This window comes from Acanthisitta chloris, unplaced genomic scaffold (assembly GCF_000695815.1).
Source record: "Acanthisitta chloris isolate BGI_N310 unplaced genomic scaffold, ASM69581v1 scaffold35162, whole genome shotgun sequence".
NCBI lineage: Eukaryota > Metazoa > Chordata > Aves > Passeriformes > Acanthisittidae > Acanthisitta > Acanthisitta chloris.
The window spans coordinates 22,541-35,900 of NW_008661639.1; the positions used below are offsets into that span (position 1 = coordinate 22,541).

The 13,360-nt window shown below is 44.3% G+C and overlaps 1 protein-coding gene across 1 annotated transcript in view; it reads left to right on the forward strand.

Moving 5' to 3' along the window:
• Positions 1–8,180, forward strand: part of ACSS1 (acyl-CoA synthetase short-chain family member 1) — a gene marked incomplete at its 5' end in the record, with an annotated part of 27,785 nt that extends 19,605 nt beyond the window's left edge. Inside the window, 6 exons of the mRNA XM_009070305.1 lie at positions 390–502; positions 1,347–1,473; positions 3,660–3,787; positions 5,286–5,349; positions 5,906–6,024; positions 7,864–8,180. Of these exons, the coding sequence (XP_009068553.1) occupies positions 390–502; positions 1,347–1,473; positions 3,660–3,787; positions 5,286–5,349; positions 5,906–6,024; positions 7,864–8,037 (725 nt within the window). The remainder of the gene's footprint in view (positions 1–389; positions 503–1,346; positions 1,474–3,659; positions 3,788–5,285; positions 5,350–5,905; positions 6,025–7,863) is intronic.
• Between the last annotated feature and the right edge of the window lie 5,180 nt (positions 8,181–13,360).

Genomic DNA, 13,360 nt, shown 5'->3' on the forward strand with positions numbered 1-13,360 from the left:
AATTTTGAATAGAAGATAAGCTCAATCTGCCTATAAGGGGTGGATTAATCTCATACACTATAATAATAGTACTTCAGACTCTTGAAGTGCTTTTCATGCTAACCTTAGACAGCTGTAGAAACACCACTGGGAGATAAATCCTCTGAGATGGTTATGCTTTCCCTGGAAAATCGCTTCTGGGATAGGAAATGGGTCTGGTGCGTACTGCCCACACCAAGCCTGTGCTGCTTTCAGATGGCTGTGCTTCTTGGTGTTGCAGAATTCCTTCCCAGTGACTTTTTCTTGCAAGGTGGCTTCACTGTTTTCTTATTGACCTAAAAAGAGCTGGAATTTGGTTTCATCCAGTATTGGATGGATCCCATTTATTTTATTTTTCATTGTTCTTCCAGAAACTGGTGGCATTTGCATTGCCCCACGGCCTTCAGAAGAGAAAGCTGAGATCGTTCCAGCTATGGCTATGAGACCTTTCTTTGGGATTGTGCCTGTGCTGATGGATGAGAACGTGAGTTGAAGCTGTGCTAGGTGCCCAGAAGGATGCTTGTTTCTTCATTAAAGGGGTGGAATAGATGAGCAATTAATATATATATATAGAGAGAGAGAGAGAGCATATCCCAAATGTCCATACAGATTTGCCAACTGGACATGGTAAGCTCTCAGCAGATCTCTAGAAGAGCTGTTTGCATTTTCAGCACCACTTTTATGGTCTTGCACTACTTCCAATTAAGAGCTGCTGCCTCCATTTATGAGAGAAGTCAGACGTCTCACAGCTCCTGGGAACCACGGAGCTGAACAGTTGGAGCAGTTGCAACATCCAGTGACATGGCAAGACTGGAGCAGCCAATGGGACCAGGGGAGTTTTTCAAGGGAAATGCAAGGCATGAGGTCCTGCAACTATGCATGAAAGAAAGCTGGTGCTGATCTGTGAAGCTGTGTGGAGTGATCCCCATCTGCACTGCAGCGCTTGTAAAACAGTAAAGCATGTTATTTCCTCCATACACAGTATGGTAAGGTAACATGGCAGTAACCAGAAGTGAAAGGTCCAGGCATTTCTCTGCTAACCTCACCCCAGGCATCCTCTGGATGCTTGGCACATTTTTGCTGGAATTTCCCTGTGAAGAATCACAAGACTTCTTTTAGTCTTATCTACTTGGCTGCTTGCCTCAAGGGGTAAGGAAGGCATGCTAGACAGTGGAATGCATAATAGTTCCATGAGTGAATTCATTTTCTCCAGTTGTGGCCTTCCACTGGCAGTCTACAGTGAGCAACAGGGTGGCTCTTGCCACACAGAAGTCCTTACTGTTCCTATTTTGTTCACTTGTTCATCCTTCCTGTGCTTGAACCTGCAGGGAAAGGTTATAGAGGGCAATGATGTGTCTGGTGCACTCTGCATTGCCCAGCCGTGGCCTGGCATGGCAAGAACAATCTATGGAGATCATCAGCGATTTGTTGATGCCTATTTCAAAGCCTATCCAGGTAAGGGAAGTGCCAAGGGAAGGCAGTTTGCACTGCAGTATAAGCACACTGAATATTTCAGCAGCACTTTGTGGTATTTCTGTACCAGCCAGATTGTGGTGGCTTGGGCTGTGTGTTACATGTTGCATGCATGCACTGACAGTCTCAGGTAGTGTTGACCTTTCTAGCTTCAAAAGGGAATGTATTTTTTAGAAAACTTTAATGCCCAAGTTAAAGTCCAAATACCTTTCCTTTGGAGCTTTGTCTCTCACTTGGAAATAGCCATATTGGATGTGAAAGTACCTTGTGCATTACTGAATCTCACTCCTGCTGTCACAGACACTACATCCTTCCTTTTCAAAACAGACCAGTTCTAACTGGCAAGTAATTAGAAGTGGCAGAGAAACATTTTTTTATAGGAGATTGGACAAGAAAGACCACTGTCTTCACTCAGGAGAGCAACTGAAAGGAGCTTGAAGGGGTGCTAGTTTGAACGCAAACCAGTGAGAGACTCCAAGTCAGAAATACAATTTAATAGGAAAAACAAAACAACAAATGCAACAGTACGAAAAGAAACCACTGACAGACTCAGAGAGTAACATGGCACCCTGTCAGTCAGGGTGTTGGTAGTACTCCAATGAAATGGTGGCTGCAGTCCTCCTGGAGTGATGGGTCTGTTGGAGCAGTGATCCCGCAGATCTGGTCCACCCGAAGGTCCAGTGGCAGCTCTTGTCCTCTGGGAATCCAGCAGGCAAAAGGCCTCTGTGCTGGTCCAAACCCCAGCTTATATCCCTGTGAGCATGCTTGGCTCCCCACCCTCATATAGGAATGCTTGGCTCTCCCCCTCTGGAGTGAGGCATCTCACTATGGGTCATACATGGGTCCCTGACAGCCCATTAAACAGAGACAGCCCCCTGAGAGAGCCCACAGGGATGAGTAGGAGATAACCATCACTGCCCCCACCTGCTTTTACAGCTTGTGGAGACCATAATAGAATACATTGGTTACACCCTACATTGTAACCTAGGCCAGCCCAGTATTACTTCTTTCTTAGGAAGGCTACAGGGTAGGAAAGAATTACAAAGGCAGTCCTGAAAATTGTACAAAGTGGGTTGGATAATAAGAATGGGAAACTGGTACAAGAAATTGAAAGAGCCCATAGTCCCTTATTACTCGCTACATGTTTGCATCTGATGTTTGGTGATATTTAGTTGGTAGTTGTTTAATTGATCAAGAAGGGCAGGAGACATGGCTGAAAGTCCATGAATTGGCCAATAACAGGTCCTGGCAAGAACCAGCTGCAGATTTCACAGCACTAGCTGCCTGTTGCTGCTCAGATAATGCCACTGGAACAATTCAAATACAGACATAGCTTTGGTAAAGGGTCAGCATCTTGTGTTGGTGTCACCAGATTTGTCCTCAGTGACACTGGAGTTTCCCTGAAACCCTGGATCTTTTTCAGTTTCCATCAAATGTTTTAGGCCCTCCAAACACCATGATTGTCAGGTATTGGGTTGGGTTTTTTTAGCTAATCTGATAGCAGTGTTTCTGCCATACTCATATGCTGGAGAGGCACTGTTATCTGTGATCTGAATATTTGTTAGCCAGGATGGAAAATGGCTGTTCATGCATCCCAGTGTAAGTGACTTAAAAAATTGGCAGTGTTCCCATGAGATACAACGGCTCCTTAAGCAGACCTAAGTTTGACCAATAGCCTGTGGCATGATGGCAAATGGCATTTGAAGTGGTTTTAACTTAGTGCTGTATGCACCAGGCCTGAGCCTGCAGTTGCTGTGCAGCTGTAGGCATGGAAAGCCTAGGGGGATCAGAGAACACCCATGGGTTCTGTAAATCCGACTGAGCATCACTGTGTTGTGTTTTACTGTGGGAACATCAACCACTAGTTGCTGCTGACTGCCTAGAGTGATTTTGTCCATCTTGACAGTGACTTGGACTCCACTGTCTTGGTGCTGTTCAGGTGCTTACTATGAGACAGCATAGCCCAGACAGAGTAGATGAAGGTCAGGGATTGCAGAGGGAAATGGGAAATGGTGTGAGGTAGGTCACACAGCTGTAAGCTTAGGAGGATGTGCAAGGTGCCTAATCTACCCTACCCTACTCTCCATCCTAGAGCATAGTCTGTTCTGCACCAGAGTCCAAAACAGGCACACTTCCTGCTGCTGACCGCCCATGTGTCTTTGCTGTAGGTTACTACTTCACAGGGGATCGTGCTTACAGGACCAAGAAAGGTTATTACCAGATAACAGGGCGTATGGATGATGTCATTAACATCAGTGGACACAGGCTTGGGACGGCAGAGATAGAAGATGCAATGGTAAGTTCCAAGCAGGTCCCTTGACAGGGCATATCTGTGACCCTTTCAAAGCAGCTTGATGAATTTAAACAAGGGCAGGGTCTCTTGCCTTCAAACCCCTGCCCTTGCATACATACAGTGGGTGTACAATGAATAGCAAATGTCCAAGAGGAAACAGCTCCCTTTTTGAGGAGGCAACAAATGGGCAGGTGACAGAGGAGTCACACTGTGGGCAGTCCCTACAGTTGAACTGTCAGAGCTGTATTTCCTCTCAGTGATTTTGTACTGTTGCAGTTGTCATTTTGTATGCTGGTGTACTCTCCCTAAGTCTCTCTCCCATTTGTTCCTTTCTTTGTCCTAACACCTGACCTCTCCTTCCCAAACCTCTGGTTCTTGCTCATCTGAACTAGCTGAATATGCCTGACAATTCAGCAGTGTTAAACATGAAGCAGCCTTGATTTATGTCAGCTGCAAAGCTAGCCTGTCATTTTGAGAGAAAATAGCATTAGCTCAGGGATTTGAAAGCAAAAATTACTCAGTGTTTATCTTTTAAGCTTGACTTGAATATTAATTTCTATATTATGTGCCTTGCCTGCAAATGGCACATAAATATAACATCTGATAAACCTGAATTGTGTTTGCATGGGACACGGGATCCTACTTTCTCCTCTGTAAGTGATTCTTTTGTCTGTGTGCGTTTCTGATCATAGATAGAGAATCCAGATGGATCCAGTTCCTCTCACCATCTATGTATGTGTATGCATGTGTATACGCTTAGATTGCTCTGTGATGTTTTCTTTCATATTTTAATCTACTTTAAGATAGCAAAATCCATTCTTTGGTGTGGAATTCAGGTATGTGGTTTCTTCTGGTGTGTGCATCCGAATTGTCATCTTACCACAGAAGAATGTCAAATTAAATTCTGAAGTGCAACAGAAGAAATCACTGTTGTGTAGCATAATAATAAAAATATGCATGTGGCAAAACAATCCTTCCGCTTCTGGAAAGATGAAGAAGTCTGATTCTTTCTGCCTTCTGCTGTGCTTTGGGCACTTAAAAACACCAGTCATATGTGGGCTGTGATTTTGGCAGCTTCATTTTTGCTTTGCTGGCCACAGTTCCCTGTGGCATTGAGCACTGCAGGTATTGTTTGTGATTTGACTGTGGCCAGTCACCACTTGGGACTGTAGCCATGCACAAAGCAAAAGAAAGCAGGTTTCCAGATGTTGCAAATTCAGCTTGGTGTGCAGTGGGCTTAGCAGTGGATATAAGAGTATTTACTTGTGTGTATAAAAGCAGGGTCGATACATGGCTACTCCCTGAGATGTGGCCATGGCCACCAGCAGACCATGCAGTAGGAAGTTGGCATCCAGCTTTCCCACTGTGCTTTCAGCAGTAATCTGTCAAGGGGAGGGTGAGATATGGCAAGGTGCTTTGTTCCTAGAGCAATTGACACAAACTCTGTAGGGCTTGAAACAGTTGTTATGGTCTGTGTATTTTTGTTTCACTTTTTGTGAAGGCTGATCACCCTGAAGTCCCTGAGACAGCTGTGATTGGCTATCCACATAAGATCAAAGGAGAAGGTATGTGCAAGAAAGTGTCCTGACATGACATCTGCATGCACTTCCCTTAAATTGTAACCCAGGCTGCATGTTAGGAGATGCTTAGGGAATGGGAGGACAGTTACCCTTAGGCTGAGGCAAAGACAGCCATGGGAAAAGCTACATGTTTCTAAACTTGGGTGCAGGTATTACTGCCTAAACTGTTTTGCCACATAGTGTTTATGTATATGGTAGAGCTTCCTGTAAAATGATTGTACTTAGAGATGTCTTTTGAACAGGATGAGAATAGCTGATTTGCATTGGCCAGCTTTTGATCCCAATGACACTGGTAATTTATGCTAAGTTGTCATTGTCATTGGGATCAGTCTGATCCCTAGATGCCAAAAAAAGGCTGGGCCATCATTTGAGGGCTGGAATCTGACTCACTTTTGTAAACAGGATCTATGGTTTTCTTGTCAATCCCTAGATTACTCCTAGGAATGATTTGAAACCTGCTTTGACATTCAAATTAGCATCCTTGGACTAGCGAGCCAGTATCTAATACGAAGTTTGTGGGTTCTGCTCACTTGTGTTCCAGGTGCCTTTGCTTTCATAGTGCTAAAGGATCAGACAGCTCCTATAGACCGTGTCAAGGAAGAGCTCAAAACTATCGTGGCTTCCAAGATAGCAAAATATGCTGTGCCTGACCACATTCTGGTAAGTGGGGGACTGAAACTGGTACCAGGAGCAGTAATGATCATATCAAGCAAGCCTCACCTTCCTGCCTGCAATGCTGCTATTGTCCCTCTTTGGCAGGACAAAGCAGCAGGAAAACAGAATTAGCTGGAGAGATCCCTAGCGGAGAGGGCAGATGCAGTGGTCTGCTTGTGCTCCTTTCTCCATGCCTGAGCATTGGCAGAGGTCCAGTGGTGGCTGTGATATTACAGCTGCTCCAGCCTGAGAGCAGCTTCTCGGTGAGGCTGTTTCAGGCTGTGTTAGAGCTTCCCTGAGACTGCTCCCTGAGTCCTGAACAACCCCTTAAATGGGATGAGTGTTGAGAGCACTGTGCTTGACAGGAGCTCTTGCAGAAGGAAACTCCAGGGCCATGCTATGCCTCAGTATGCACTTATGTCCCTGTTCACTGTGCAGCAGCGTTGCTGCTCCATAAAGCTCTGGCCCTCAGCTAACCCCTTGCTGAAGCCATGCAGCACTGCTCTCTGTGGCCCTGTGCGAAGGGTCACATAAAACCCCACCAAATGCCTTCAGTCTCAGTGAGAGGCAGTGACACTTCCCACTGCACAGCTAGTTTACATTGATAATTAGCATCAACCGCAGGTTTCAAGGCACTAGCTGTTTCTGTTGTATAGCAGCCAGCTGTTCAGCCTGGCCCTGGAAGCACTGATGAGCTCCAGGCCATTTCCAGCCTCCTCACCTTTTAGCAGCTCCCTTTGTGTGTTTGGGGACAGTGCACAAAGCTGCCCCATAGCTGTTCCCCAAGGCCTGCCTGCATCCATTTCACTTTTTGCTTGGAAGCTGTGACCAGACCACTTCTTTGAGAGGCTCTGCTTTAGCCACATGCTTGGGAGGTGGACACCAAGGCACAGGTGCAATGCAACAGGAGCAGGCAAGAGTAGCTCATTCAAATTGGAACAGCCCAGAATATCCTCAGTGGTTTGGAGAAGCTTCCAGAACTTGCAGGTTTGCAAGAAAATACCTCTGTTTCCCTGTGTTTGGGGGTAGTCCTCTGCAGAGGAGTCTGATTAATATTACTTTGCATGTTAGTTAATGCTTTGGAGTTTTGTAGCCTACTGGCCTGATCATGTAGCAAAATGTGAGACCTGCTAGCATCTCTGTTCTGTGCCTGAGAACCTTTCACCAGGCTCAAGTTTATGTTAAAGCCTTTGAATCTGCTGCTAACTCCTTTGCATAAGGCATAGCCAAGGCATTTAACATTGTTCTGGTTATGAAGGAAGGTGTGTAGGCTGACAGATATAATTAGGCAGAAAGAAACAGCAGCAGCCAGGAGTTATCCCTTGAGTAGGAGACCCTGTAGTGGCCATGCAGAACTGTGTGCTTTATATTCCTGCCCCATAAAGGGAAATACATATGTCTGTCTGTTCTGGTAATGCATTGAGATCTGTGTCACTATTAGTGCCTGAGTTGTCATATGTAATTAGATTTCAGTAGTTAACAGCTTATTCAGGACCTGGTTTCCAAATGAGCCATGTTTCCTGCAGCACCCTGTCTGGACATACATGACAATGGGGAACAAAGTTAACTTAAAATACGAATAAAATGTTAGTTTATATTTTTAAACATTTAAAATAATATTAATAATAAACATTAAAATTAAATAATAATTTGTTGCACAAGGAATTGATGCTTGTGATGCTTCTTTCCTTGGACATAAACTAGTGGTCTAGTATTTCCCAAGAGCCTCGAGGAAGCTATTGCCATGGGATGGTGTGTCAGGCTTAGGATAGTGCAACCAAATTTCCGTGTGGTTTCCAGCAGGACCCAGCTTCCAGTACAGGTGTGTCTTTCCCTTCTCTGCAGGTGGTGAAACGTCTCCCTAAAACACGATCAGGGAAGATCATGAGAAGGCTGCTGAGGAAAGTAGTCACTGAACAGTCAAGCAACATGGGAGATGTCACCACACTTGATGATCCAAGTGTTGTCAAGGAGATACTGGATACTTACCAGAAATACAAGGAGAAGAGTTCCTTATAACAGGCAGCTCTGGAATCTCTCTCCTTTGGAAATGTGGTAGGTCTCAGATAACCAGGCAAACAACATAGTTCTCTCTTGGTGTATTTTTAAAAACTTTCCTTCTAGGGGAACAAGATTTTCCACTCCACAATTGAGATGCACAGGGCTAGGAGCAATCTGCAGTTTTACACACAGTCAGTGAGCTCTCTTTAATTGCTTTCAGGGCTATTGTAGAGCAGCCATTGATGGTTTCCATTAGCTATGATGAAATTAATTGAAGCAAGATGAAGATGTCAATGTTTGTCATTTTAATGTTACTGTACAGGGAAGTGTTTTTTATAACATACTTTTTGCTGGTTTAAAAGTAAGCCCTTGGATACACTGCATCTTTTACTTCAGCTTGGATATCTGAGTTCAAACAGCACTTTCACTGCAACCGTGGTGCCTTTTCAGCAATGCTGGATATTCTAGTAGTTGTTTCACATGCACTGTTAGGGAAATGAGGAGGACATGGCTAGTATGATAATTCTTCCTTGTCTTTGCCCAGTTATTCTAATACCTCCTTTGGCTTTCCTCTATGGATTTGTTCCTACCACCATGTGTCCCGGGACTTGCCAGAGATGGTGAGCCTGTTTCCCTTCATGTCCCACCTAGGCAACCCAGCATTAGCACTTCCAGCTGCAAAACTGAGTCACAGAGCCTATCACTGGAGTGCCTACATGTCCTCAGTGTATTGACAGTTACATAGGTGAGATTTGGCCCCACATGTTTTTATTCTGCCTTAAGAAATCAAGATCATTGACTGTGCTTTTAAAGTAACTGTCCTCTTCCTCATCATGATGATAGCTGGGTCAGTGTTGTCCATTGTGGTTCACTTCTGCATATTAGGAATGATGGTCTACAGATGGCAGATCTTTGTTTCCAGTCAGTGGTTTGTGTAGGTGCCTTTTTTTCTTGAAGTCGCTATGTAAAGAGGCAGTGTCTGTTTTCTGTCTGTCAGAGAAGCATTGGGAAATAAAATCTTGAAGTGCTCAGGAGAGGTTTGAAGCTGAAAGAGTTGGGCTGAAGGGTTCATTGTGACTTGCCAAGCTGTGTCATTTCTGACCATGGAGTGGTTATTTTAGCCCACTCCAAAATGGTCTGTAATCTTGTTTGCTCCAACAAAGACAGACAGAGGTAAGTTCATTCTCTGTTGAAATTATGACAATTCTTATCATTTCAAGTGGGCCCTATCACATCCGCCCCTTCTGCATGATGCCGTGCTGATTTTCCAAAGAGTTAAGTGCCATGTGGGTACCCACGAATTGCACAATCCACAAAAAAATGTGCCCCTTAGATGCCTTCTAGAAAGTGGTAGTAGCATTCCAGACCAGCAATCTCAGAATAACAGGGAAGAATAGCCTTTGTCTTTCATCTGCTTTCAAAATTGCAACTAATATAGTCAGTGTTTGATTTCTGGACTTGTTTTATCATGATCACATTTTGATTGAAGCACTCCATATATTTGGGCTTTTCAGAAGAATTTGTTAGTAGGTCTTCTCTATTACATCACTGAAGGTCATGGAAAAATCTGTAGGTGCCGAATGCCTTTGGCACTTCTGCCACTGCTAAATTTGATTTAAGCTGTCTGAGGGGTTCACAGTGATTGGTGGGCCACAGAGCATACCAGAAAGGCATGGCAGAGGCCTCCTCCCCTCTCCCCTGGTGCTAAAGCTCAAGGTGTACGCCAATATAGCATGCACAGTGTTGATCCTGGGAGTGTGTGCCACCAATGCTCAGGCAGAACTTCTCTGTCTTAACCTCCCTAAGCCAAGTGACTGCTAACCACCATTCCAGTGCTGTGGCTGGGGTCACTCCATCAAACCTTGTAGTCCTGCCTCTTTCTCAGATGACAGTCTGCTTAGTTTCATGGAGCTGTGTGTTTTAGCCCACCAACCCCCTGGGAAGTGACAGAATAACCAATTTTTGCCCTAGTTTTACAGGGCTGACTTATTCCCAGATTTAATTGGAGCAACATGGCCTTTTTTCCAGTGGGTCTATGTACTGGAAAGACAACCTGTGCACTTAACAGGAAAGGCAGGAAGGAAACAGCTAAGTGATGAATAGGACTGGGAAAGGAGTTTTTTGGCCAGCAGAGATTCTGGTACTATATGGGGAAGCAGGATGCTCAAAGTATGATGTGTTCTCAAAGGTGTGTTGTCTTAGATCCCAGAGTTCCTTCAAGTACACTAGCTGCATTTAGGTTTTATTAAAAATTACCTTTAATGTCTCTAGGGACTGGGTAATACAACAGAGAATACCATCCTTTGTTAAAATTCCCATCTGTCTGACTGAAATCCATTCTTACGTAAGGTAAGACACCCTGTGGACTTTCTGGGAAGTTGAAGATCAGAAGGTTTGATAGAGTTGACAGGATGTTAATATTTTAGGAGATAGCCACTACTTTATTGTCATTGTAAAAGTAAAAAAACCCGAACCCGCTTCCTTAAGTGATTTTCAGGTGGGAAGCAGACAAGAGTTTATGTTTTTGCCTAAACAAGTTGTCTTCATGCAGTCTGAAATACAGTGTGGAGGAAGAAAAATGACTTTTGAACAAGATTACACACTTTCCTTTTAGTCAAGAAAGCATTTCATATATTGTGGACATAGAATTTCCTTGTCCTGTTTTCTCAACTTGCATGGGCTTATGGACTATGGCTGCCAGGGAGGTTACAGACTGACCAGGGAGCTGCAGAACCCAAACAAATTCACAGCTGTGCCAGCTGTGGTGTGGACAGGAAGCTGTGGATATCCCATCCCTGAAAGTGTTCAAGGCCAGGCTGGATAGGGCATGAAGCAGTCTAGTGGAACGTGTCCCTGCCCACGGCAAGGAGTTTGCAACTGGATGATCTTTGAGGTCCTTTCCACAGGCCTCATCTCCACATCTCCTTGGGATGTCCATCTGCTCAGAGATCCCCTTGGGGTATGCAAAGGAAACACATGGTGCTGTTTTGCTGTCCACATGGAGTTCTGCAGTGGGCACAGCTTGTGCTGGGCAGCCTCAGTTCCTGCCTCTCCTGGTAAAACTGCACTTCTGCAAGTGTACCAGCATCAGCTCTTGGAGCTGAAAGCTCATGTTCAGCTCACATAATTGCACCTTGAGTCTGGTAGAAACAGATCTAGGCAGCTCTTGGAACTAGTACTTCTTACTAAAGAAGGATGCTGTGCTTCACTGAGTAGGCTACTCATAGAAAGCTTCAAATTAAATTTTAAATTATCCTTCCAGAGAATCAATTTTCTATCCAGAGAAGTCCACATCACTTCTTTTTACCCACCATCTCTGCTAACTGCAGCACTTGCCTCTTCACTTCCAGCCTGAGTTAAGCTTTGTTATTCTCTGGATGTCGCAAACATCAGCACTGGTGCGTTGTGAGAGTGCTTTCTACTTCACAGGCAGCAGTCTCACCTCCTCCCGCCCAGGCCTGTGGTTCAGAGAGGGATTCAGCCTACAGAACTGGCATTGGTTTCCTCAATTCTTAGAGGAAATACTAGGAAGGAGGTAGCTTGCAAAGGACCCCAGGCCTGCAGTCTTCAGAGCTGATCTTCACTAATCAGCAGTGGGATTGTGGGACAAACTTGTGGGCAGTTGCTTCCTTTAGAAAAGCAAAGCTGTTGAATTCTTCTAAACGTTTGTGTGTCCCTGAGCACTGTGTGGGTTATTTGTCAGATTGCCTTTTTAACTTCATTAAAAGAGATCCAGAGTCAATTATACCCACTGCAGTTTGTTGCAAAGGGCAAATGTGCTTGCTTTTGTTTCCCTACTTGGTTTTGCCAGTGAGACCTGGTCATGGTTTTTCCCCCACTGGAGACACAGACCAGGATTTTCTGAATTTTAGAAAGGGAAAGTCCATCTTTTTAGAGGTGTGTTTTGTACAGTCTAATGTTAAGCCTTTAACTGAATTTTGTTTACTTGTAATCATGCTTTAAACTCATTTATTGTCCTTGACCAAAACCAGTTTCTTCAATGACTTCTGTATTTGTATTTTCATTAAAGGAAATATGTGTGATAGGTTGGCTTTGCATCATAGATGTTGGGCCCTCAGTCCCCTAAAGGGTCTGGGACTTTCTTGGTTCTTTGAATTTACAAAGGAAGGCAAAGGATTTCAAGATCAGGATGAGTCATTTTGTGGTCCAATTTGCTGTTTTGCTTTGCTGCTTTTCTCTAAGCAGTAGCTCACAGGAAATGAGTTAATGCCAGAAAACTGTCACTGTAAAACAAGTCAAAAAGTTGAAAAACTAACATTTGAATGTCAATAAGCTGCATGTCTCATGTAAATCCTGAGGTCCCACTGCTCTGCACTCATTTTCCCGTGTGATGCAAACAGAAACAAATTAGTGGGAACAAGTAATTACCGTTAGTTGGTACGGTTAATTCAGCTAACTCTTTGTCTTCTGCAGACCATGCACAGGCAGAAAAAGAGTGAGAACAGGATGTGTATGGGCAACATGTGAGACAACATCTTGTAGAAAGTGCATAGCTGTTCCAGAGTTGAGCAGATGAGAAGAAATTTCTTTCCAGGTGCCATTTGTAAGTGCCAGGAACACATCCCCTGAAGGGTATCTTGTCCATTAAGAAGTGAGGAAGACTGTGTTTCATCCTCTGTGTACCGTGTAAGTAACACTATAGCTGTAATACAGGGACGAACACTGCATTAGCCAATTCTCCTGCTGCCTCCAGCAGCTGCTTCTGGAAAGCTTCCAATGCCACTCTTAGCTCTTGCAGCCCTCTGGCAAGTCACAGAGAGGTCTGGACAAAGAAACAGGTGTCTGTCTCCTCACTTTGTGTCTCACTCCTGCAGCTACCTTGATTTATTTACTGGTAAATGGAGACTGTTTTCTGGCCTAACACAATTATTCTTTTATATTATTATTATATATTTGACAGCTCTCTCTGTGGCCAGTTAAAGTCACAGAAACTGATTCAGCAACAAGTTTCTGATTTTAAACTAAGCAGTAAGCGATGATCCTGTTTGACCAGGCACTTCTGGACAGGGAATTGTCTTCTGGCTGAGTCTAGAGGTGAAGCATATTTTCCATGGCAGTGTGCACAGCCCTGTTGTGTCCTAGATAAACGATTTGGGGACATAACCACCTTTTTGGGTGGCTGGTCAGAGCTGTGCAAAAACTACTGGCTTACAAACATTGGTAATAAAATCTGCTTCTTGTTTCTGTTAGTTTGTAGCTAGCGTGTACCTGTCTGCACTCCCTCTGTCTGCAGTGACAAAGCTTCCTTTGGCTTTTTGGTATGTTGAGGCTCAGAGACTAGACATCCAGTGCTTTTTAGTGCTCATCCTGTACCTGGCAT